This window comes from Pneumocystis murina (assembly GCF_000349005.2).
Source record: "Pneumocystis murina B123 chromosome Unknown supercont1.8, whole genome shotgun sequence".
NCBI classification, from domain to species: domain Eukaryota; kingdom Fungi; phylum Ascomycota; class Pneumocystomycetes; order Pneumocystales; family Pneumocystaceae; genus Pneumocystis; species Pneumocystis murina.
Genome location: NW_017802366.1, coordinates 287,159 through 311,920, shown reverse-complemented (window position 1 = coordinate 311,920; position 24,762 = coordinate 287,159). Strand labels below are relative to the sequence as shown.

Here is a 24,762-nt window from a genome sequence, read left to right as displayed (position 1 = left end):
AATCAGAAATCTTAATATTATTTAATAATATAAAAAAACAAATTTCTTTAAAAAACTAAATCAAAATATAATACCAAAAAACAAAATAAGACAAAAATGTACTTAAACAAATCCTAAAAAATCATTCAAATGCTCTTAATGCATTTTCTACATCAAACATCATTTCTATCACCTTTTCTTCTTGCCATTGTTGCCCTATAACTTGAACACCCACAGGAAGTCCATGCATTTTATCAGGATCATACAATGGCTGAGTTGATTGATATAATTTTTGATGCATTATCCCATCCCATTTTTTATATTCATCAGATAAAATATCTATTGAAGAATCTACGAATGTTACTGGTAGACAACCAACTGAATAATTCAAAAGATTATAAATGAAAGTTGATGCAGCAATAGGTGCAACATTCGTTGTTCCATTATGAGGTAACGCAGGAAGAGGATTAATAGGCGCGATTATACCATCAAGTTTATAATAATTCCAAATTTTGAACCATTCATTGCGATAAAGATTGCGTCTATGAACAAGATGACAATATTCTGTAAATTTCTTTTTCCTTACTGCTTTAAATACCAAAGAAAGCTTTAAATCACAAATAATATTTTCAATTATATATCCAATAATAGATTTTATAAAATAAGGAATCCAAGAAGACAAGACGAAAAGTCGAAGATTCTTTTCCAATGGGTCTTTTTTAATAACATCATAAATACTTTTATATCCATCACTAGACGACAAACCTTCTAAATTAGATAAAATATCAAAAAAACCTTAAATACCAATAAATATTTCAACAGCATCAAAAGAACTAGGAGGACGTATCTCAACAACTTTATGACCAGCAGCTTTAAGTGAATCAACTACCATACGAACTGCTCTACGACATGCAGGAGATGTTAAAGTAAACTCGTCTAAACAAAATAAATACGAAATCATCATTTTCTCTATTTACCTTCAAAATAATATCCAAATACTTTTAAATTATTTTCTGGTTGTAATGGTTCCCTCCATGGTAAAGGTATACATGAAAAATCATATAATTCAGGCCTAGAAAGTAATATAGCCTAATAAAACCATTAAAACTACTTTTCTTTTAAATACCATACTTTAGTAATAAACTTTAAATCTGAAACAGATCTCGTCATAGGGCCAGCAACAACACGGATTCCCTCAAAACCTTCAACAATTCCAAAATGTCCTTTTAAAGGAAATCTATCAGAAGATGGCTTTAAAGAACAAACACCTGAATTGTTAACAATTTTTGGTTTATAAAAAACATACCACAATAATGTGCAGGAATTCTTAGGCTACCACCAATGTCACTTCCAAAACCCAAAGCGGATGAGTTAGAAGAAAGAGAAGCAGCTTCACCACCAGAACTACCACCACATGTATATTTGCAAGAAAATGGGTTTAGAGTTCTTCCAAAAATAGGATTAGAACATTCAAATGTAAAAAGCGTTTGAGGAACATTTGTCTTGAAAAGAATCACTCCGCCCATATCTTTTATCATCTTTACAAGAGCAGAATCATCTAGAGAAGGTTTACAAACAAAAGTTGAGATTCCAAGAGATGAATCATATCCACTTATATTATACGTATCTTTAAACGACACAGGAACACCTTAAACAATAAGGAAAAAAAAATACATAAAATAATATACCATGAAGAGGCCCTCTCGGCGACTTCCCAAGCTCCAATTCCTTATCTAAAAGTATCGCTTGCTCAATTGCCTCAACAAAAAATACTAAATCCTCAATATCTCATCTATTTCATTAACAACCTCACCTTCTGTTATAAAGTTTATTTTTTCATTATTTCGAATAGAGCTACGTATATAAGCCTTTACAACATTCTCCGATGTCCATCTAGGTTCTCTTGCTGCTATTTTCTTTGCTATCATTTCAGCAGAAGCTGTAAGAAATTCTTCATCTCCATCTTCTGGAAAACTTGAGCCAACTAATACCATAGCTTTTCGAATAGCAGCTTGTCTTTCTTTTTGCTTAATTCTTTTAACATTTTGAAAAGAAACCATCTAATTAACTTTGATTTTCTACTTTAAATAACTACTTAAGCCTATAACAATAATCCGTTTAACGATTGCTCATACAAAGCTTCAATAATATTATATTTTTATAATTATTTTTATAATTTACTAATAAAAACGAAAAAATAAAGAAAAAGCATCACCAAATCTATTAAAAACATTATTTTTAATAAAAACAGACATTTAAATTATTCTATATCTAAAAGTTTTTTAGATATAGAATTTAACAGACTATTAAAAAAATTCAATACTGGAAAAATTAATCATACAATAAACCTCATATAAGTTTGAAATAGGATATCTTTACTTATAGGGGTTACATTTCAAAAAAGAAAAGAATAAATATAATTTCTAATTATTAATCATGATTATTTAAATTTATTTTAAAAAGAATGGTAAAAAATAAAGAAAAATCACAAAGTCAACAAAAAACAAAACATTTGCCTTTAAAAAAGGCAAATGTAGTAGTAGATAATAGTAAAACAAAAGATAACGCAGCACACGTTTGTCACAAAGCTAAAAAGATAAATCAAAAGGACAAAAAAATATATAATTTTATTTCAGATGAAGATGATCACTATAATATTGATTATAAATCAGAAGAAAATATAGAAAATTATATAGAAGAATGGAAAATAGAAAAGAAAAATAAGGAATCTAAAAAAAATATGTTTAATTTTCTTAATGAAGGATTTAAAGAAAATGATGTGAATAATGAAGAAAATATTTCAGATCGAACCCAAGAAGCAAATCATTGGATGGATCCACGTAGTGAAAGTGTCTTAAAGGGTCTTGAAAATCTTTCTACGAAAAATTTGGATGAAGAGGAGGGAGTATCTGAAGCAAAATTATTAAAAAAAGATATTAAAAATCAAGAACTAAATGAAAAGAAAAAAACTAGAAAAGAGCGGTATAATAAACTAAGAAATTTGGTGAGGAGAATTAACCAATTTTTTAGGAAAATGGAATACAAAAAGAAAATTATTGAAACTAAAGCGTTAGAAAAAAGTAAAAATGGAGAGAACATACTAAATGAAGATAAAGACCAGATTACTACTATTTATTCACATGCTTCAGGATCTTTAATAGTCTCAGAAAACACACATATAAGTAAAGCAATAGCAGTTACAGGAAATTTAGTGTCCCCACTAAATTCAAAAAATCTTCAAGTTGATAAAGTAACAATACAAGCATATGGGAAATTACTTATAAAAGAAAGCGAGCTGAATTTAATTAATGGAAGGAGATACGGATTAATAGCACCAAATGGCGTATAAAATACCAGATAGAAACCTATATACTAATATTTTTAGAGTGGAAAATCCACACTTATGCATGCAATTGCGTCTAACCTTATTCCAAGACCACCTGCTCTTGATGTTTATTTACTAGACAAAGAATATACACCTACGAAAATGACCTGTATTGAAGCCTTATTAGATATTAATGAATATGAAAAAAGATGCTTAGAAGAAGAATTAATTAGTCTATTAGATGACCCTGATAAAAATTCAGTACGAATTAGTTCTATTGGGCAAAGAATTGGTGAATTAGAAATAGGTGGATCCGATCATAAAGCTAGACATATTTTAGAAGGTCTTGGTTTTAGTGAAGAAATGATACAACAGAAAACTTGCGATTTAAGTGGTGGATGGAGAATGAGAATATCTTTAGCACGCATATTGTTTGTCAAGCCTACTTTAATTTTACTTGATGAACCGACCAATCACCTTGATTTTGAAGCCATTGCATGGTTAGAAGACTATCTTGTTCATGAATTGAATGGTCACACTCTTCTTATGACATCACATTCCCAAGATACATTAAATGAAGTCTGTACTGATATAATACATCTCTATAACAATCATCTATATTATTATTCAGGAAATTATGACACATTTAAAAAAATAAGAAAAGAGAAGGATATACAAATTATGAAAAAAACAAAGATAAAAGAAAACAAAATGGAAATTTTGCAAAAAAAGATGAATATGACAGGGAATAAACAACGAGAACAGGCAAAAAGCAGAATTGCTACAATGGAAAAGAAAATGGAAAAAGATAAACAAAAAAATAAAGTATTGGAGGAAGAAATCGTGAAAGAAAAAAAATTAATTATTAGATTTGAAGAATGTAGTGGAGGAATACCATCTCCTGCTATAAAATTTAGAGACGTTTCTTTTGGATTTCCAAATAAACGCCTTCTTTTTAAGAATCTTAATTTTGGTGTTGATCTTAATTCTAAAATAGCATTAGTTGGTCCTAATGGCGCAGGAAAAACAACATTAATTAAACTTTTTATGGGAAGTTTGCAACCAATTTCAGGAGATATAACTCGTCATCATCATTTACGTATTGCTCAATTTCACCAACATATGAATGATCAACTGAATTTGGATATTTCAGCAGTACAGTGGCTACACGAAATATCACCGGAACGCTCAGAAGGCTCTATGAGAGGTTTTTTAGGAAGCTATGGACTTACAGGAAAAAGTCAAGTTATACCTATGAAACAATTAAGTGATGGACAACGACGAAGAGTTTTATTTGCATTTTTAGGGCTAAAAAATCCTCATATAATTATGTTTGACGAACCTACGAATGCGTAAGTTCTTAGTAAGATTTAAAAATCAAACTTAAATAAAATTAGATTAGATATCAATACAATTGATGCTTTAAGCGATGCTATCAATAATTTTAATGGAGGCGCCATTATAATTTCACACGTAAATATATCTTCTTTTTTATATCTAACTGTAACAAATATAGGATTTTGTACTAATTAATAGGGTAGCAACTGAAATATGGGTTATAGAAAATGGAGAAGTCAAGGTATGGGATGGGAACATAAAAGAATATAAAGAAAACTTGAAAAAGAAGTTTCAAAAGAAAAGAGAAAAAGAAGCAGAATTAGCTGTTTTAGGAAAAACTTATTGAAATGCTTTTTTAAAGATGCTAAACATGTATTTGTATCATTCAAAAACACATATGCATTATTCTATAGTTTTAGACTTTATATTAAGGCTCCATAATTCTAACCTTTAAATATGAACATATTTCTATTTATTAATCTATAAATCGTTTCAAATATAATATCCATATAATTAAATATTAATGAGAAAAACAAATATCTAGTATTATTTGCATAGTATTTAATTATAAAATAGGAATTAATCTAAAATAACAGAAAACATCAGATACTGATCTATATAAGATTTAAGAACAAAAAACACACATTTTACTTCAATAGCTATTGTCATATAATTATTGAAATTATTTTATAAAAAACACTAAGTCAAAGGTTTTTTACAAACCCATAATTGCATAGGAGTAAATATTTCCTTTTTTCCACCTTTTACAAGGGAATCTGCTGCAACTAACAAAATATCGTTAACTTTCTTACTACCCTTTGGAACAAGACCGATAAATTCCATAAGTCCTATAAAAGAACTAACAAGCCATTTCCCAACTGTTGTCATACGAGCAATAGCAATAAAATCTCTGAACGATCTAGCCTTCCTCAAATCACCTTCGAGATAATAATACCATGGAAGTGCGCTGTTTTTTGTAGAAAGTTCCTCAGAATGAATAATTTCAAATCCCACCCTGATTAAGGCTGCTTCTGCATCTCCAATTTTAGAAATTTTAGGAATAGAATCACCAATCTCAATTCCATATACAATTTGTTGATGCTCAGGGTTATTTTCATCATACTTATTAAGCATAACCCATTCATATGAAGCATAAATCCCCCCAGGCTTAAGGACTCGATAAATTTCCGAATAAACACCTTCTAAAGAAGGTGCATGAATTGTTGCTTCAATAGAATATATTTTATCAAATGAATTATCTGTAAAAGGCATTTGCATAAAATCGCCCTTAACAAACCTCAATTTATCAGTTAATCCCTTTTTTTGTGAATAATATTTCGCTCGCTCAATTTGATACTATAAAAAAATATCAATTAAAATAATATTTAAAAAAAAAATACATCATTATTATTCAATCCCACAATATTTGCACCCGTAAAAACAGCAATCTGACATGCTGGTCCACCAACTCCGCATCCAACATCCAATACCATTTCGCCTTCGCGTATCCCGGCATGTAACGCAATGTAATGCTCATGTCGAGCAATTGCCTGCTGAAACGTTTCATCCTTTGCAAAACGACAAAAATGAAATGATGTTGACCATCCATATTCATAAAAATCCGTAACCTAACCTTTTTCAATAATATTTCAATAAAAAACTATATTTTTTACAAGATTATAATAATGACGAGTAAGAGTAGCATAAAACCTGAAACGTTCCTAATAAAATATTAGAAACTATATAAAAAAACTCCTTTTTACCTTACGATAAAAATCATTTTTCTCTGACAAATGCTTATCACTCCAAAATCCAAAATACGAGTCTAGTGCTACTTTTTGTGCGTCCTTATCTTTCTTAAAAGCTGAAAATAATCCTCGTTCATTTGCTGCATCTTTCCCATGCATGATCTCTGAAAACTCCCGATCTTTTTCAATATCAATAAGTTCTGGCTCAAAAGACATCTTTGCAGAATACTTCAGCTATAATAATCAGAAAAATATAAAAAAAAACAAAAACTATACGAAATATCTCGTATCTAATTATTTTTTTAATAACCCTCTTAATTATCTAACAAAAACCTAAGCCTTGTTTTTATTTTACTTAAACCCAACGGAGAAAAGTTTTTGTAACTTAGTTATAAGACAAAATTCATAAAGATATATATAATAACCCTTTTTAACATTAGTATTATCTGCAAAGAAAATCAATCATACAATTATAAAACTTTTTAATAATATAAATATATTTCAAAAATATAATATTTTGTATTTATATAAATTAATAAAGAAATCTAATAGAAATCCATAAATTTCTATTAAATCAAATATTTATTATAATATTTATGTTAATTGGAAAATTGAATTTTTTTTATTGATTTTAACATATTTTATTTAAGAAAATATATATTTTTAAAAATATTAATAAATTTTATAAAAAAACTAAAAACAAAAGCATAGAACATATATAAGACGCCCAGTAGATCCAATTAAGCTGTTAAAAGTTGAGAAAATCAATAATAATTTTTATTAAAGTTTTTGAAATCTTTACTGAAAAGACACATAAAACTACAAATTTATAAGACAAGTTACAAAAAAAGATCATATAAAGATTTATTTGATATGTTTTAAATAATATTTAAAGTTTTAAATGTAAAAGTTGAGATTTTTTAACCCTTACCTATCGAAAAACCGGTCATTATATATCATAGATAAAATTTGGCAAGCTTAAGATCAAGAGAAAAAATAGTAAAAGATTTATTAGAAAAACACAGGATACTAATTATTTATAAAGAGAATCATCTTAAGATAGTTTTTGGGTTTTTTTAATATTAAAAATTGAAAAAAATAGACGAAATCTATATCTTCGTTTAAAGAGTGAAAAATATCAATTAATTATATAAAAATAAATCAAACTGGTACAATCAGGATCGTATTCAACAGGTCTGTTTAGGTATGTTATTTTTTTTAATAAAAAAAGTGAAAATATAGTAAAATCTATGTTATAATATTAAAAAATTCAAAATAAAAAAAAATAAAAAAAATAAATTGGTTGAGACAAAATATGTAAAAAAGAGAATATTAAGTTAATAAAGGTTTGACTTGTAACTAATAATGTGTTTATTAGACGCACTCCTATGCAAACTATTAAATGTGTCGTTGTTGGGGATGGCGCGGTTGGTAAAACGTGTCTTTTAATATCTTACACGACAAACAAATTTCCTTCGGAATATGTTCCTACTGTAAAGATCTTACATTTCCTAATATTTTTTGAAGCTAATTATATTTCTAGGTATTTGATAATTATGCGGGTTAAATTATTAATTTTTAACACTTTTTCTGATTATTATCTATAGTTACTGTGATGATTGGAGAAGAACCTTATACTTTAGGGCTTTTTGATACAGCAGGTCAAGAAGATTATGACCGATTACGTCCTTTATCATATCCACAAACGGATGTTTTTCTTATTTGTTTTTCTGTTACTAGTCCAGCAAGTTTTGAAAATGTAAGAGAAAAATGGCTTCCAGAGGTTCGTCATCATTGTCCAGGGACACCCTGTCTTATTGTTGGTACACAAGTCGATTTACGAGATGATCCTATGATTGCAGAAAAACTCAGTCGACAAAGACAAACTCCCATTACAAAGGAATTAGGTGAAAGACTTGCAAAAGAATTGGGTGCCGTAAAATATGTAGAGGTTTATAAATATCATTTTATTTTTTATAAATATAACAATATTTAGTGCTCAGCTTTGACTCAAAAAGGATTAAAAAACGTTTTCGATGAAGCTATAGTCTGCGCACTTGAACCACCCGTCACGAAAAAGAAATCTAAATGTCTTATTTTATGAGTTTAACTTATTAACAGACTATTGTATTTCATCAAAGCAATTAGCCTTTTTAAAAAAAGTTTTATTATTTTATATTTAACATTTACTAAATATTATAATTGGTTTTTTATTTGTTTTTCATATATAGTTCAATCATAAAAATTCCTGCACTTCAAACTTTAAGCTATTATTATAATTTCTTATTTTTAAAACAAAAAGCTATTATCTAAATAATTTCAATTCAAAAGAGACAAAATATTATGAGAAATAAATTGGTTTATAGACTTTTTTCTGTAATTTATCAATTTGATAAATTAGTCGAGTAACATATCAACCTCCGTTTTTTAAGATCTTTTCTTTTTAAAATAGAAACTTTTTCGCAGAGAAAAACCTTGTAAAAGACATAGAGCAAAATTTTTTATTAGTAGAAGTAAAATTTCCTTTTTTTCCAACTAAAAATCACTAATATTTGACAGAATATGTCAAATTTATAAGATATATATAAACACCAGATATAACATGCCCCGACCAATTAGACATCCTAGAGACTCAATAATTTTAGAGTATTCTCATTCATTTTCTTCTGGACCACAAGCATCTTCTACACCTACTCAAGATCCATCTAATATAACATGGGTATCAGATTTATCTCCAATTGGAACATCTGCATCAAACAAAAATACAGTTATACAAGAAGATACATCTCCGGATCCATTTGGATTCCGAGAGATCCGAGGGATTCGTCCAACATTTAGAGCGATACACTCAAAACCATCACCAAAAGATCTAGAAATTTGTGAAAAAGAAACATCTTCAGATTCTTTATCATCACAAGAAAAAAGTCCATCTCTAAGATCTACGGATGACGAGGAACATTTAAAATTATCGTCTAAGAAAAAATCTACAGGAATTAAACCAAAGGATTTAAAATATGAAGAAAATAAAAATAATGAATTACCAAAAAAAAGAAGATATACTAGAAAAGATCAAAATCTCACAAAAAACATAGAAGAGGAAGAAATATACAAAAAGGATATAAATACAGATGGTTTTAAAAAACAAACCATGTCATCAAAAGATATCATAGAATACTTTCGTGAAGTTGATAAATTTGAATTAGATGTAGAAGATGTTCCAGCAGACTATACTAGTGAGAATTAGACGATTTATATAATATAAGTTTAGAAATAATTCCAATGAAAACAAGAATCTACAAATATTCAAATTTAAATATCATTATTTTGTTTTTAATCATTTATTCAACATCAAAATAAGCTATATATTATAAAATATTCTTTTAATATGGCAGCTAAATAAAATCATATCTAATAATATGTATCATTTTTTCAGTAACCTTTATAAATAACATGACTAATTACAATTCCCTATCAGATATCGTTCATTTTATTTTTCTTTATGGAGAAAGACTGCTATCAGTATCCAAACTATCCAATTGTACATCACTTTCATCACTTTCACGATCATTTATTTCTTCTTCCATCATTTCATCATCATCATCATCATCTCCATTCTCGACATAATTAACTGCTTGTAAAACCCTTCTACTTCGTCTTAATGGAACAGATGCATTTTCTAATTTCTTCTTTCTTTGATTTTTAATGGTATTCTTTGAAAAACGCCTTTTAATAGGTTCTATTTGTTTTTCATCAATAGATTTCCGCTAAACAAATTAAAAAACACTAATTTTATCTATTACTTACTTTTCGAATTAATCTAAGGGACTTTGTTAATGATAGTAATTGTTCTTCAATATCTTTATCAATATAATTTCGTTGTGCAATCTTCAATCTCAATCAAAAATAAAAAAATAATTATATATTACCTCTGTAGCAACCTTCACATTAGTTAATGGAGCATACAATTCTATTGGCAATTTCAATTTTTTTGGATAAATCTGTATTGTCCATGAATTGGACGCAGCAACAATCCTAATTAAAGCTTGAGATAAATCAGATAAAACATAAAGTCTCTAAACATTTATTAACTATAACAAATAAATTCAAGACAAATATACATCACTGTTTTCGGGAGATATTAAATCATAAACTTGCTTTATTCTCTGTACTAAATGAAACAATAATGACAAACAGTCAGAAGTGGCCACAAGTTCCAAATAAAAATTTATATATCTTAAAATTATTAAAACGAAAAAAAATAGCAATGATCATACTTTGCAAAATCAATTAAATCATCAGAATCAGTAGAAAAATCGGGATGATGAGAAAGAAAATGAATAAATCTTACAATTGCATATTCAATTGTAAAAATTTCACGAACACCTAAGATAAGTTAAAACAATATGATAAAAAACAAATGTGACAAACGATAAGCAGATGTACATAATTTAATCCATTTAACCACCTCTTGTTTAAACTCTTCTTCTGGCTCATGAGCCATAAGAAAAATAGGCACATAATAACGAACAGTCAATTTATTTAAATTTAAACCTTTCATCAATTTTTTGACAAAATTATAACGAACTTGAAAACATGGATCCTTTATTCAATTAAATAAAATATAGTAACTTTAAAAAATATCTAACCTGTACTAATAAAGCCATTTTGTAAAAATCCTCAACAGAAATCATTTCTTCAAACACACTATAACTAGATAGCTTTAAAAACAATCGACCAGCAGCCAAACGTATATGTGATTGGAATCGAGCCCTAAAAAAAACTTAACTTTATACAATTATAAACGAGAACTTTACGGAGTGTTTCTTTCTTTTGAAATTTCCCCCATATTTGTTAAAATTGATGCAAGAAGTCGAAATACAGGTTTTGCCAGTTCATGAATACCATCTGCATTTACATTTGCTCTTAGTCTATTCACAAGAGTTTTAAGTGCAAGTATCTTAACTTATAAACACCTTAACTAAAAGTTAATATTATCTACCTTAGCTTTACACTCATTTTCAAGAACATCCTTTTCTACCCAATCTTCTTCACTTGAATCATCAGAAATAAGATTAACAAGCAACACTTCCTTAATGAAGAAACTTGTATATTGATCTGCTCTAGGTTCCATTTCTTCAGGAGCATAAAGTACAAATTGAGATAAAGCCGATAATCTTGTTAAAAAATACTCCGAATCAATAGTAAGTTCATCAAATATTTTCTAAAATCATGTAAAAAACAAGTATTTTTAAATAAATAATACTATAATTAAATCACGAGTAAATTTCTCTTTATTCACTGAATGCAACAAAATAAAAACAGCTTGTTTTGACTCGGCAGGTGTTCCTTTCAAAGCAAAAAAAGTAAGCGCCTTTAATAATTTCGAATCAGTAGTTATATCATGAGAAAATGATGTAGTAAATTGGGCATAAACTTTTAAAGTATCAACATAAGATATGTTCGATTTAATATCATGTTCTTTAATTAAAGATGAAATTTCCTCTATATGCGCTTTATATACGGAAGGCTGTACTAAGGATATTTCCTTGAAAAAATAAGAACAAGTTATTATCGTTTCTTTATTTACCTTTAAAAGCTCGCATGCAGTATCAGCCAACATATTTTTATTAGATCTAGCATATTCAATAATCGGTGAAATCACGCTTTTGTTATATAGCATTGGACTTATTTTGAAAATAAGAATCTTAAATGTTTCCACTAAAGTTGGTGATTGTTCTATTCGTTTGAAAAACTCCTTCTATTTAACAATTAGAATTCAAGCACAATTATTTATTCAAAGAAAAAAATATACCTGAGATTTTTGAATTTGTTTATAATCACTCAACAGATTCATACAATCTCTAAGTAACTTATATAAACGCCTATCATTTAATCGAGAAAACTTTTCAAAATCCAATTCTGCCTTAGAAGAATCACCGTATAAAGACTTAAGACGAGTAATAGCATCTTTCAAAGCCGCAAGTACTTTCTTTTCATTATCAGAGATTACACCACCCTAACCTTTTTAATATAAAAAAAAGAATGATTCTCTTACATTATATTTTTCACAAATACTAAGATAGTATTCCGTTATTTTAGCATATCTACAAGATTATTAATAATAGATAAACATAAAGATTAATATATTTTACTTAGGTTGATTCCTTCCTAATGATAAGAATGCATGCTTAGCTCGACCATCTAAATTTTTAAACGTAAATAACATTCGTTCAGTCCGTTTAAAATCATCCATCTCTGTATAATCAAGAATATATTGATATAAAACAAATTCCAACAATGCATTGATCTCCTTGTCGTTTATATATATAGTATGTAGTATTCGAGAAGGAATTGATAAAAACCATTCCGTTGTAGAATTTGAATTCTTTAAACTGAAAAGATCAATTATCTATCATATTTTAAAGCAGTGAATAGATACATATCATTATAAGCTATATAATATAATTTCCCAAGACAATGCATCGCTTCAATTCGAACCATGTGCTTCCTATCTTTACATCGATCGGATAAAGCTTCTAAGACATTACTTGGAATCCTTTCAGAGACTATTTTATAATCCAAAGAGCCTATCATTTTGCAAACGGTCATACGTACTTTTTCATCGATATCTACATGCTTTGAAAGAATACCCTCTATAACATATTCATTAAAATAGAATGATAATAAACATATATATACCAATTGCAACAGCCATTGCCTCAGGAGAGTAGCCGAAATTAATTAAAACATTAAATAAACCCTCTAACCATCTTATTCGTATAGAAGAATTCTTATCATTTCCACGAGATACCCAGCTTTTCCACAAAGAGGGATATTCCTTAACAAAATCAACCTTTTGTTCTTTAACTGAGAACATTTCAGAAATAGTTGATGTGCTCAACAGTCGAAGTGCTACATTTTCCACCATAAGTTCTTGTTCTAATTGAGGCATAATATTTTCAAGAACAGAAGGCGATACTATATAAAGTTCATAAACTAAATGATGAACCTTTTCCACCTCTTCTAATATAGCTTTATCTAATTCTGCTTGCGGATCCCTTTCAATTGATTGATTTGCCTCGAAAACAATATCTGTAAAATGCTGACAGACATATCTCTGAAGTCGTTCAGCACAAATATTAAAAAGCTGTTTAGCCATAATATATGCAGGAGGGCGTTCGGTCTTCAATCCAAATGAATGATTCTTTTTCGAACTCGTTACCGTAAATTGAGCAAGCATGATATCTATGACTTTTGGAGGAAGTGTTACAGATTCATCAATCAATTGCGCCAAAATATCAACCATAGCAATTATTACATTTCGTGGCTGCTCTGGTCTAATATTTTATCAAATTAACCTATTTTTTTTTAAAAAAATATCCAAAACATACGTCACCATCTCGAAAAAAATACGAAATAATTCCATTGTCAAGACATGTCCATTTGAAAGATCTGCTATCAAAACTACTGATTTAACTTGAGATAAACTCTCAAGAAGATAAAACGACTGTGCATAATACGGTAATTCTGAACTAAAAAGATTCTTCAACTGTCCAACAAATAATTCGAAAATATTCTAAATCATTTCCCATTAATCTTTAAGATTTTTTCCTCATTATACATACATTCAATTGAGATGGCGTATATGGAGCATCTGGTGCACATAATCGAAGAATATCCGCTAAACAACATGCTGTATAAGCACGAACACCCTTATCTTTATGATTTAGCAACCCGTCATTCACCAATTCAATAATTATCCCATCCAATGATCCTCTTTCAATTTGTTCTTGATCATGTTCTGCAAGCTCGCTTTGAAGCACCTAATATCTTATTAAAAACACATATAAGACATAAAAAACTTACACGAAGCCTCTTAAGAAGCTCATTCACACTTAAACGGCTTGTTCCTTTAGATATAAGCGTTTCTTTGAAGCTAAGGCGCGCCATCAAAAGGATAGAATCGAGAACGATCGAGCTTCTAATAAAAATTGCTCAAAAATACAAAAATAACATAAAATTGCATATAAAATACGCATACAATGCGCATATATTCCATAAAAATTCTGTATAATATACCTATAGATAAGATAATTAACTTTTAAGAGTATATATACTTATATAAACCGTAGATAAGAAATTTAGGGTTTTTAAGTGTGTAAAACTGACTCCTAAACGATCGATATCCAAAAATTAGGTGTAGGAATAAAACTATACGCGTATTTAATAGGAATGAAATGTGATTGGTTTATATAATAAAAAGAATTATGCTTCAAATCAAACGAAAACGAGAAGAAGAAGCAGTTCCTTTAATTTGTAAGCCATTGAAAGAATTAATTTTATATTAATTTAATGAATCTAGTCGTAACAAAATCATCTATATCAAAAGAGTTAACAATTCCTTTAAAACGCAGAAAACAGGGAAATAATTGTAATAAAATTATTATAAGATGTGCATATATTAACAAAAATCAAGTTTTTATTCTTTTTAAAACGCTAGAAGCTGAATCAATTACAAAATTTGAACAAGAACATGAAAAACGAACAATAGAGTTAGAAAAACAATGTAATTCAGATTTTTTATATAAATTGAAGAGGGAAAAATAGAATTTTGTTATTTTCTTTATCTTATTGATTTTACAGAACATCTAACGAACAAGATGAAGAATCAAGACAAAATGAAATGAGAATTTTAAATATAGAAAAATCACATGAATACACGGAATGTATAAATTATAGTTTTTTTGAAATATAACTTATATATTTTAGCGATTTTTGAGCCATTTGCAAAGGATTATGTATATGATATGTATATGCCATTAGTTTACACACCGGATACTTTGCAGACAAATCCTATCTGCTTTGGAATTCTGTAAGTTTACTTAAAATATTATATATGGGATTTTTTAATAGACTGGCATCAAGAACATTAGAGGAAGATAATGATATTTCTTTTCTTGAAGAGACAGATTCCTATGATAAATACAACGATGATGAAGACTCTAATGAAGAAGATTTCTATCAGAATTCATACCCAGATGAAGATGAATGGCCAAACAGCGATGTAGAGGAGCGAGAAATATAAAAGTTTACAATTAATTCAAACACATGATAACAATGATTCTATTTCTTTTGTTATGTTTTAATACATTCAAAAGCAAATTAAAACGTAAAAGCAGATAAAAGAATATATAAAAAAGCTTTTTATCTTATTAACCAAATAACGATAGAGAAAAAATGACGTGACACATTCTACTATATATCTTCCAATAAATATTTCTTCTAAACATCAGTTAAACTAGATGCTGTACACTTGTGATATCATTAAATTATTAAAATACTATTTAAAACTATTTTGTTATCGCTTATTATATCTTCCAATATATTCTTGCATCGGTAGAATTTAGAAAACAGGTTCACCGACATCAATATAATCGACAATATTTAGAGATACAAAATTAGGAGGGTTAAGGACAAATATTTTGAAAAAATGAAGTCGGAAATAGCAGAAGATTCACTTGAGAATCCAGATACATTAACAAAATACAAAAGCGCGTCGGATATTGCACAAAAAGTGCTTGAAAAAATCAAAAAAAAATGTATTGATGGAGCAGTTATTCTAGATCTTTGCAAAGAAGGAGATATGCTGATTGAACAAGAAACAGCAAAAATTTTCAAAGATAGAAAGATTATGAAGGGTATATTACTTTTATAGAACGTTTATAGCAGTTAATAGATAATAGGTATTGCATTTCCAACATGTATTGCTCCGAACGAAATTGGGGCATATTTCTGCCCGTTAGCATCAGATCCAGAGTCATATAGAGTGCTTCAAAAAGGGGATTTAGTGAAAATTTCACTGGGTGTTCAAATCGATGGTTTTGCAGGACTTCTTGGAGATACAATAATAATTGGTAAAGAAGATATAGAGGGACGAAAAGCAGATGTATTAATGGCAACATACTTGGCATCAGAAGCAGCCATCCGTCTAGTAAAACCGGGGAATACAAATTGGGAAGTAACAGAAGCGATTGATAAAATTACAAGTAGTTTTGGATGTAAACCATGTGAAGGTTATTTTGACTATATTTTAAACAAAAAATAACAAGAAAAACCAGGAACTTTAACATATCAGCATGGAAAAAATATAATCAATGGAAAAAAGCAATTTATTCTAAACCCTAGCGAGAATCAAAGAAAACAACTTGATACATATACATTTGAAACGAATGAAGTATATGGAGTTGATATTTCGGTATCTACAGGTGATGGAAAAGTATACATTCATACTTTTATCATTACATTTTTATTTAACAAACAAATAGATACGAAGAATGGAGACACGCGCCAACATTTTTAAAAAAACAGATGTAACATATTCATTAAAATTAAAAGCCTCTAGAAGGGTTTTTACAGAGATTCAAAAGAAATTTGGCCCATTTCCATTTACTATACGAGCTTTAGAAGATGAAAAAAGAGCACGCATGGGTATTATGGAATGCACAAACCACAATTTATTTTCACCATACGAATGCATGTATGAAAAAGAAGGGGAATATATAGCACGTTTTTTCACTGTAAAATTGTTATATAATTGGTCCTTTATACTAACAATTTGTTCTAGACAATTGCATTGACAAAAAATGGCACACTTAAACTTGCAGGTCCAACAGCTCCTAATATAAACCAAATTAAGACAGAAAAAAGACTAGAAGATATGGTATTATACGATCTAATAAAAACACCGCTAAAGAAAAAAAAAACATCTTCTGTACTAACAAAAGTCACATTAACGGAGCCAATATCAACTTAAGACAACTCGTTACTCATCAAGCTAATAATGAAAGTCTTTTTTATAGAAAAAAAGAAATCAATAATTCAAAAGTACTGTTAATAATTTCATTTGACAGACTTAAGGGTTTTTCATAGGGAAATACGGATAGTAGTTTTTCAAAAAATGTTTAGAAATGAGTGGTAAAAAAAATCATTTTATACAAAGAAAGCAGAACATAGAACAACTACAGATGAATAAATGACGATCTGGGCTATTATCGAATTTTATGATGTTTTTAATCTATCTTTTTTATTTGTCCGACTCGATATCAACGTAATAAACGGTTTCCTCTATTTGTAGAAAACCAAAAGTTTAGAAAAAAGTGTGCAGGAAAAGGACGTAGCAAGAGATTATACAGGGATGCCCGAATTAATAGATAAGATAGTTATAAAATCAAGAAAAAGTGAAGGAAATCGTTTAAAAAAAAAAGAACTAGAACAAGAAAAACGGATAAAAAATACTTTAGAAGAAAAACAAATTGAGCGTGGATCACTAGATGATTATATTTACAATGATCCCCAGAAAGGGAGATTGACTATGGATGAATATGAAATGTTGAATTGGAGAAAAAGACGACATACAGAACGGACAAAATCACGTTCAAAAAAAACGCGTTTTTCAGAAAATAATGAGTACAAACAAGAGAAAAATACAGGAGGAAAAGTAAGACAAGTAAGATTAAAGGTGGGTGTGAATCGTAGCCCAGCATCAAGCTATTCTACATTTTTATCACTCAAATCATCGTCAAAAGTGCCGCGTACCGAAAATCCACTTTTCAAACCTCTTCATCTTTTTTCAAATACAAAAGGAATTTTACAATCATCTATTCGATCGACCAGTGATTTGGAACAAAAACTGTTACAAAAAAAAGATACTTTTAATAAACAAAAAAACAAGGAAACTCTGCATCTTTCTTCTCAACAAAAACCTACATTACTAAGACTTTCATCTTCAGCAATACCTGTCAAAAGGCGAAGGGTTGGGCGTCCAAAAAAGGTTAAATTCAGGTAATTCCATAGGGGTTTCTGTTAACCTTTTAATAACCTATTTTGTCTAGCCCTATTAAAAATTTCATGAAAAAAACAAAACTTGATATAGGAATTTCCGGAATATATACAAGAAACACAAATCACATGTCATTTCAAATGCAACCGTCATCACAAGAAGATCCTACAAAGGTAGGTGATCAAAATTCTATAATATCAGCTAATTTATTAGTATAACGAAGATTTTTGTTCCGCTTGTAAAAGATATGGACGATTTCTTTGTTGTGAATCATGTCCAAGATCGTTTCATTTTTCATGCATTGAGCCTCCTATTGATGAAGACGACCTTCCACAAGATGCATGGCACTGCACGCTTTGCAGGACAAAGAGAGTATATATAGGCTTATTAGTATCATCATCTATTAATTACTTTTAGTGTCCACCACCCAAACAGCCTCGAGGGCTTTTTGCTTTCCTAATGGAGTACATTATTAGAAATAATCCTAAAGAATTTAGCCTTCCTCTTAGCATTCGTGAATACTTTGAAGGAGGTTTTCCGCTTTTTTTGTATTAGAAATCATTTAGACTAATCCATTAAGTATCTACTGGTCCAGATGGAGAATACCAAGACCTGGTGGAACACAGGAATCAAAAGTGCGGGTAAGTATACCTATTTTCTTTTAAATTTGCTCAAAATATGCAAGTCGTCAAAAAATTTTTGAAGAAAGAGATCCATTTCAATTAGAGGACAAAGATGGTAACCCTATACTTTGCTACAAATGCTCTGAAAATGCAATGAATGGCAAAGCAATTGTCTCTTGTGATCACTGTTCGCTTCATTGGCATATTGATTGTATTGACCCACCTATGAGCGGTATACCTGCTGCATCGCGAAAATGGATGTGTCCAAATCATGCATATCATGTAACCGTAAGAATCGTTCCATTATTATTATTATTTATTTACTCTTTGTACAGCCTAAAATACGACAGCCTAAAAAATCGAAAATTTTAGATGTATGTTTAAAAAGGGGATTTAAGAATAATGGAAACATAGAAATTGATAATACAGAAGAGGAATTATTAGAAAAAAAGGAAAAATATTCATTTGATGATACGTATATTATAAATAATATACGATACCGGTTACCTGAAAGTGGAGTTAAGCTAGATTTTCTGGATAAAGTCAGAACGTATCTATCAATTAACTTAATTTTTTAAGAAGCTAATTTAAATATAGACTACGTAAATCTCAATTGTCTCAAAAATCCCAAATAAATAACAATAAAATTCAATCAAATACATTAAAAGTATTTTTTTGTAATATATTAAAAACAACTAATAAGAACAAGGAAATACTTCCGGATACATTAGGTCCACTAGAACGTGAAATCATTAAAGATTTAATACAACTTAGACTAGTTGAAGTTACGCCTCAAGATCATAAAAATCTTACGTCATTAATTACGATCGCTCAGGTAAGAAATTCTATTCTACTCTTTTAAAGCCAATATAAAGACAGATGGAGCTTGATGCTTTCAAAAATTATGAAAAAAACGAAAACTCAGAAAAAGATAATATAAAAACAGAGCATAAAATATCAGATGAAGAACATGCGCAAGTTCTTACAATAAAAAAATTAATAAAAATCAAAGGATATTCCGCACTTGTAGAATTTCTAACCACATATTAAATATCTAAATTAATTATATTTATGTTTCAAAAATTATAAACATATCTATTTAAATATATAAACATTTTATAATAAATAAAAATATAATATTCAATTTCTTATGGCTTACATCTTCCGGTAAACCTTGGATACAAACAACATTCTTTTACTGTATTTCTATTTGTCAACCATGCTAGAATTCTTTCTAAACCAAGTCCATAGCCACCATGAGGACATGAGCCATACCTTCTTAAATCAAGATACCTAAATTATTAGGAAAAAATAGAATAGAACTGATATAACTAACCAATAATACGGCCCCACATCAATCTTTTCCCTTTCAAAAGCTTTTTTTAACTCATCATAATCTGAAATCCGCATACTACCACCAACAACCTCTCCAATACCAGGCTTAAATCATCAGTATAAAACAATACATATAAAACAACATACAAGTAATAAATCAACACTTTCAGTTAACACTTCATTTCCAGGTATACGTTTCATATAAAATGATTTCAAGCTAGCAGGAAAATGTATCAAGAAAATAGGTTTTTGAATTTCATCAACAATTCTTCTTTCCGCAGCCTCTGCAATATCATCCCCAAACACATGAAGCTCTCCATTAGTGTTAAGGATATTGTGTTCATTACAATATTTAATAGCATCTTCATATTTCATTCGTAAAAAAGGTTTTTGTGGTTTTTCAAAACGAGGATTTAAATATTCTATTAAAGAACGTGCAAGAGAATTATCCAAAAGGATATCCAAGGAGAGACATAGCTAATAACTATTACCTAATTTCTGCAATATTATACATAACTCACGAAATCTTCTATATGACTCAAAAATTCATCAAACGATAAAAACATTAACTCCGCCTCCAGATGAGAATACTCCGAAAGATGACGCCTAGTATGAGATGTTTCAGCCCTAAAGCTTTCCTGAAGACAGTAAACATCGCCCAATGATGGTAAACATGTTTCTAAATATAACTGACTCGACTGTGTTAAATAAGCCTTTCATAAATTAGTGAAACATAAAAAACATGAAACCATATCCACCTTTTCTCCATAATAATTTAAATCAAACAACGTAGCACCACCTTCCACCTGCGTTTGTACCAAACATGGGGGAGTTACCTCTACAAATCCCATTTTTTCATAAACCTTTCTAAAAGCAGACAAAAGATATGAACGCACTTTTAAAACTGAACTAGAAGCTTCCCCACGAATAACAAGATGCCGTTGATCATAAATAACCTGTGACTCTGACTCAACGTTAAGTTTGTTAGCAAAAGAAAGATCTCCTCCAGGTGCCTTGTGAATAATTTCATAATAAAGGACATTTAATTCATGATTGTCAGGCGCTATCTTCCCATCAGGCAAAGACGTAATAGTTCCATACACTGTTAGTGTCGTTTCGAGTGTAAGTGTTAACGAATCATAGGTTTGTGCCTAATAATACATCAAAACTGTCCAAAAAAACGAAATTATCCTTCTATACAATCTTCCCACCCAAAACACATTGAAGATACCCTGTTCCATCCCGAAGAATAATAAAAATAAGTTCCTTCTGATGTCGCAAACGATGAACCCATCCTGAAATTTGAACAACAGTATCTTTATAAAGCTTAGAATCACGAATCCTGATTCTTACAGCTTCATCAAGACTTTTATTTTTTTCAATCACTATTTTTTCTGCTTGTTTTAATTTCTCAATTTCTCCACTATTTTCATCTTGAACTTTCATATGACTGAAAGCATCATCTAATTTCTGCTTCTTTTTTAAAAGAATACAAAGGGACTTCTTAGCCTTTTTCAAAGATGTCTGTGTAATTTCTTTGTACTCTTCCCCTGCACTTTTTCGAATATATATTAAACTTTCTTCACCTCCAATTTCAAGCGCTTTAACAGCCGTTTTAAAAGGATTTTCAATAGATCCAACTCCCAATTCATCAGACCCACTTATTTCATCAATATATAAGCAGTTTTTTTCCCCTAATTCTCCTTTTAATAGGTCTTTTTTCAATATCATTTTATTAACCTTTAAAATCTTGCTTCTCACTCATTTTTCAAGCTTTTTTCTCTGGATTTTTGGACAATCAATATAAAATTCAAAAAACAACGATTCTCCTATATTTTTTATCAGCAATTCTCATAGTTAAGTTCAATTTTTAACTTTAACCTCAATCTGTTTATTAGATCTTGACGTTCGGAATTCAACCTCAAAATATAAAAGAACTGAATTTCTATTAAAAGTTAGAAAAAATAAAGGTATAAACTGGAAAATAACAGTATAAAACGTTTCTAATAGGTTCTATATTAGGATTATTAATAGACTTTACTTTTTTCTAGTTTTTTAAAGGGTTATATAAGGATAGGTTTCTTAAGAACTGAAAAAAATATTTTAACCTTAAATCAAACTAAAGGCGTTTTTTAAGCAGTTAATAAGCATTTTTGTATATTCATATGTGGATATAGAAGAAATTATCTTTTATTTGGGGTTATATTTGTTGAAATTGAAAAAAGACAAAAATAATAATTTGTTTAAAAAATCTTTAATATTTTTAAATTCAGGGAGAATTCTTATAGAATACAAGAAATCGTATATATTTTTTGAGAATTGTACGATATTTTTATAAAATTAAAAGGGTAATATGCACGATGAACATAAAGATAATGTATTAGAGCATCATGAAACAACTATATCCCAAAAAGAGAGTTGTATAAAAACAAATAATAAGAAGGAGAATATCGATATAGTAGAAGAGTTTCCTACGAGTATGGAAGGGGTTAATTGCAATATTGTTAATCAACAAGGTTTTACAACGGTTGTTCCATCTCAACATCTTACAGCTTCACCTTCTGTTTCACATACACCATCATTTCCAGCACATGGACTTGGAGTTAGTTCCTATACGCAAAATTCGATGGGAAATACAGGTTATGCAGAAGTTGGGGCACCGGGGCTTTTAGACCCTCAATTTCCGCTATTTCCTCAATTTTATGGAAACATTCCTCTGTTAACAGATATTCCTAAACTAAGAAGAACAGTATTTCTAGATCTAAAAAGTAGTATATTTTTATTTAATTTTAATAGATATATATTGGAAACATTCCTAATGAGGCGACAGTTAATGAAATTTTATCACAAGTTAGAACTGGCCCAATTGAATCAGTTCGGCTTCTTCCGGACAAGAATTGCGCGTTTATTTCATTTCTAGAACCGTCACCAGCAGCATTATTTTATGAAGATGCAATAATGAAAAAATTAAGTTTTCATGGAAAAGAAGCGAAAATTGGATGGGGAAAGCCAAGTTCTGTATCGTCAACAGTGATGTTAGCTGTTCAGCAATCAGGAGCTACAAGAAATGTCTACCTAGGCAATTTGCCGGAAAATATTACAGAAGAAGAAATAAAAGAAGATTTAAGTAAATTTGGAACAATTGACCAAATAAAAATTGTTAAAAATAAAGGAATTAGTTTTGTTCACTTTCTTAGTATATCCAATGCGATGAAAGCTGTTCAACAACTTCCTATGGAACATAAATGGGCAAATCGTAAAATATCTTACGGAAAAGATCGATGGTATATATATTATAAACATTAATATGTTTTTTTCTGATAATTTACAGCGCACAATCTTTTAGGCATCATTCAACAATTCCACATGATCATATCCTACTAAATAATCTTGGTATGAATCATTTAACGTCTCAGATGACTACTATGAATTTAATTCTTCCTAATTATACCAATTATCATGATTTAGGGCATTCTTGTCCCGATTCACACTCCATAATAGGAAATAGGACAGTATATCTAGGAAATATTCATCCAGAAACAACTGTTGAAGAGATTTGCAATGTCATTAGAGGTGGAATCTTACATAACATCAAATACTTCCCAGAAAAACATATATGTTTTGTTACATTTGTCAACCCTGCATCTGCAATGCTGTTTTATAATGTATCTGTAGCTCAAGGCCTTATTATCCATAATAGAAAACTAAAAATTGGATTTGGGAAACATTCAGGTCTTTTACCATCATCTATTGCAATTGCTGTTACTTCAGGCGCTACTAGAAATATTTATATCGGTAATACTAATGAAAATATAACCGTGGTTAAACTTAAAAAAGACTTTTCTGAATGGGGAGAAATTGAACTAGTTAATATGCTAAGAGAAAAAAACTGTGCTTTTGTAAATTTCACAAATATAAGTGATGCATTAAAGGCTATTGAAGGCATTAAGACTAAGGAAGATTATAAAAGATTTAAAATTAATTTCGGTAAAGACAGGTATCTATAATATATCAAAAAGTATATTTTTTTCAATACTTTCATAGATGTGGGAATCCTCCGAAGCAAATTATTAACCAAAATGATCACATAGCATTGTCTCAGCCTAGGATTACACGTACAGGATTTAATATGTTTCATCCATCACCAGATATTCCATTTACTACAAATATCACGAACGCAACACATTCTGAAGAAAAGTTTGTAAATGAAATTCCTTATACTAATTATCCTCCAATTGAAAACAATGGAAATATTGATACCTACCCAAAATCGCTTTCTCCTATATTATACAATTCAACAACTTATAATGATTCTTCAACCAATAATGGAAAAAATAATCAGCTTACTTATGAAATAACACACGATCATAAAATAAATGAAGCAAATTAGGACTGATTTCCATATTATTGTTTTGGATAATAAGCTATATCTTATAAATATTGTTAGCTTTATAACATTTTCTATAAGAAACCAAATCTACATTAGATTTTAGTATTAAATCGTCAAAATATAGAAATCCCAGCAACCATACTAAGCATCCTATTCTGATGTACATGTGTAGCTAATGTAAAAAC

The 24,762-nt window shown here is 29.2% G+C and overlaps 11 protein-coding genes across 11 annotated transcripts; 7 read left to right on the top strand and 4 right to left on the bottom strand.

Moving 5' to 3' along the window:
* Window positions 1–121: 121 nt before the first annotated feature.
* On the bottom strand, window positions 122–2,076 carry PNEG_01788 (hypothetical protein; the record flags this gene model as incomplete). The annotated part of the gene is made up of 7 exons (XM_007875565.1): window positions 1,793–2,076; window positions 1,668–1,751; window positions 1,286–1,627; window positions 1,111–1,247; window positions 957–1,068; window positions 784–915; window positions 122–744 (listed from the first exon to the last, which is right to left on the bottom strand). The coding sequence occupies exons 1-7, from the start codon at window positions 2,037–2,039 to the stop codon at window positions 122–124; spliced, it is 1,677 nt and encodes a 558-aa protein (XP_007873756.1). The 5' UTR covers window positions 2,040–2,076.
* A 326-nt stretch (window positions 2,077–2,402) lies between these two features.
* On the top strand, window positions 2,403–4,988 carry PNEG_01787 (hypothetical protein; the record flags this gene model as incomplete). The annotated part of the gene is made up of 5 exons (XM_007875564.1): window positions 2,403–2,961; window positions 3,010–3,322; window positions 3,365–4,656; window positions 4,702–4,777; window positions 4,821–4,988. The coding sequence occupies exons 1-5, from the start codon at window positions 2,444–2,446 to the stop codon at window positions 4,986–4,988; spliced, it is 2,367 nt and encodes a 788-aa protein (XP_007873755.1). The 5' UTR covers window positions 2,403–2,443.
* Window positions 4,989–5,341: 353 nt separating this feature from the next.
* Window positions 5,342–6,606, bottom strand: PNEG_01786 (sterol 24-C-methyltransferase; the record flags this gene model as incomplete). Its single annotated transcript, XM_007875563.1, has 4 exons — window positions 5,342–5,998; window positions 6,043–6,270; window positions 6,316–6,363; window positions 6,406–6,606. The coding sequence occupies 4 exons, from the start codon at window positions 6,604–6,606 to the stop codon at window positions 5,342–5,344; spliced, it is 1,134 nt and encodes a 377-aa protein (XP_007873754.1).
* A 906-nt stretch (window positions 6,607–7,512) lies between these two features.
* Window positions 7,513–8,533, top strand: PNEG_01785 (cell division control protein 42). The gene is made up of 5 exons (XM_007875562.1): window positions 7,513–7,594; window positions 7,769–7,883; window positions 7,934–7,952; window positions 7,998–8,341; window positions 8,387–8,533. Exons 2-5 carry the CDS (start codon window positions 7,779–7,781, stop codon window positions 8,492–8,494), a joined length of 576 nt encoding a protein of 191 aa, XP_007873753.1. The 5' UTR covers window positions 7,513–7,594; window positions 7,769–7,778; the 3' UTR covers window positions 8,495–8,533.
* Window positions 8,534–8,757: 224 nt separating this feature from the next.
* PNEG_01784 (hypothetical protein) lies at window positions 8,758–9,634 on the top strand (the record flags this gene model as incomplete). Its single annotated transcript, XM_007875561.2, has 2 exons — window positions 8,758–8,903; window positions 8,950–9,634. The coding sequence occupies exon 2, from the start codon at window positions 8,993–8,995 to the stop codon at window positions 9,632–9,634; it is 642 nt and encodes a 213-aa protein (XP_007873752.1). The 5' UTR covers window positions 8,758–8,903; window positions 8,950–8,992.
* Window positions 9,635–9,887: 253 nt separating this feature from the next.
* On the bottom strand, window positions 9,888–14,446 carry PNEG_01783 (hypothetical protein; the record flags this gene model as incomplete). Its single annotated transcript, XM_007875560.1, has 19 exons — window positions 14,257–14,446; window positions 14,016–14,213; window positions 13,782–13,966; window positions 13,090–13,727; window positions 12,830–13,043; window positions 12,543–12,782; window positions 12,446–12,494; window positions 12,203–12,406; window positions 11,978–12,148; window positions 11,654–11,935; window positions 11,390–11,611; window positions 11,205–11,347; window positions 11,037–11,160; window positions 10,819–10,990; window positions 10,665–10,773; window positions 10,509–10,623; window positions 10,317–10,463; window positions 10,195–10,275; window positions 9,888–10,154 (listed from the first exon to the last, which is right to left on the bottom strand). Exons 1-19 carry the CDS (start codon window positions 14,338–14,340, stop codon window positions 9,888–9,890), a joined length of 3,645 nt encoding a protein of 1,214 aa, XP_007873751.1. The 5' UTR covers window positions 14,341–14,446.
* A 211-nt stretch (window positions 14,447–14,657) lies between these two features.
* Window positions 14,658–15,475, top strand: PNEG_01782 (hypothetical protein; the record flags this gene model as incomplete). Its single annotated transcript, XM_007875559.1, has 5 exons — window positions 14,658–14,706; window positions 14,753–14,942; window positions 15,034–15,116; window positions 15,160–15,262; window positions 15,316–15,475. The coding sequence occupies 5 exons, from the start codon at window positions 14,658–14,660 to the stop codon at window positions 15,473–15,475; spliced, it is 585 nt and encodes a 194-aa protein (XP_007873750.1).
* A 351-nt stretch (window positions 15,476–15,826) lies between these two features.
* Window positions 15,827–17,209, top strand: PNEG_01781 (DNA-binding protein, 42 kDa). The gene is made up of 5 exons (XM_007875558.1): window positions 15,827–16,088; window positions 16,134–16,463; window positions 16,509–16,666; window positions 16,716–16,967; window positions 17,015–17,209. Exons 1-5 carry the CDS (start codon window positions 15,881–15,883, stop codon window positions 17,201–17,203), a joined length of 1,137 nt encoding a protein of 378 aa, XP_007873749.1. The 5' UTR covers window positions 15,827–15,880; the 3' UTR covers window positions 17,204–17,209.
* Window positions 17,210–17,532: 323 nt separating this feature from the next.
* On the top strand, window positions 17,533–19,902 carry PNEG_01780 (hypothetical protein; the record flags this gene model as incomplete). The annotated part of the gene is made up of 10 exons (XM_007875557.1): window positions 17,533–18,231; window positions 18,282–18,402; window positions 18,443–18,601; window positions 18,647–18,761; window positions 18,810–18,870; window positions 18,915–19,140; window positions 19,188–19,402; window positions 19,450–19,519; window positions 19,562–19,687; window positions 19,732–19,902. Exons 1-10 carry the CDS (start codon window positions 17,585–17,587, stop codon window positions 19,900–19,902), a joined length of 1,911 nt encoding a protein of 636 aa, XP_007873748.1. The 5' UTR covers window positions 17,533–17,584.
* A 98-nt stretch (window positions 19,903–20,000) lies between these two features.
* On the bottom strand, window positions 20,001–22,005 carry PNEG_01779 (asparagine-tRNA ligase; the record flags this gene model as incomplete). The annotated part of the gene is made up of 7 exons (XM_007875556.1): window positions 21,928–22,005; window positions 21,388–21,881; window positions 20,946–21,338; window positions 20,709–20,900; window positions 20,335–20,664; window positions 20,189–20,292; window positions 20,001–20,145 (listed from the first exon to the last, which is right to left on the bottom strand). The coding sequence occupies exons 1-7, from the start codon at window positions 21,950–21,952 to the stop codon at window positions 20,001–20,003; spliced, it is 1,683 nt and encodes a 560-aa protein (XP_007873747.1). The 5' UTR covers window positions 21,953–22,005.
* Window positions 22,006–22,540: 535 nt separating this feature from the next.
* On the top strand, window positions 22,541–24,577 carry PNEG_01778 (hypothetical protein; the record flags this gene model as incomplete). Its single annotated transcript, XM_007875555.2, has 4 exons — window positions 22,541–22,936; window positions 22,984–23,471; window positions 23,519–24,184; window positions 24,232–24,577. 4 exons carry the CDS (start codon window positions 22,541–22,543, stop codon window positions 24,575–24,577), a joined length of 1,896 nt encoding a protein of 631 aa, XP_007873746.1.
* Window positions 24,578–24,762: the final 185 nt, after the last annotated feature.

Bases quoted from the DNA above. Each gene is read 5' to 3' on its own strand.
- PNEG_01785 (XM_007875562.1), top strand. From the start codon at position 7,779: ATGCAAACTATTAAATGTGTCGTTGTTGGGGATGGCGCGGTTGGTAAA. The intron at 8,342-8,386 runs GTTTATAAATAT...AACAATATTTAG, and splicing joins GTGCCGTAAAATATGTAGAG to TGCTCAGCTTTGACTCAAAA.
- PNEG_01781 (XM_007875558.1), top strand. From the start codon at position 15,881: ATGAAGTCGGAAATAGCAGAAGATTCACTTGAGAATCCAGATACATTA. The intron at 16,464-16,508 runs GTTATTTTGACT...AAGAAAAACCAG, and splicing joins TGGATGTAAACCATGTGAAG to GAACTTTAACATATCAGCAT. The intron at 16,667-16,715 runs GTATACATTCAT...ACAAACAAATAG, and splicing joins TATCTACAGGTGATGGAAAA to ATACGAAGAATGGAGACACG.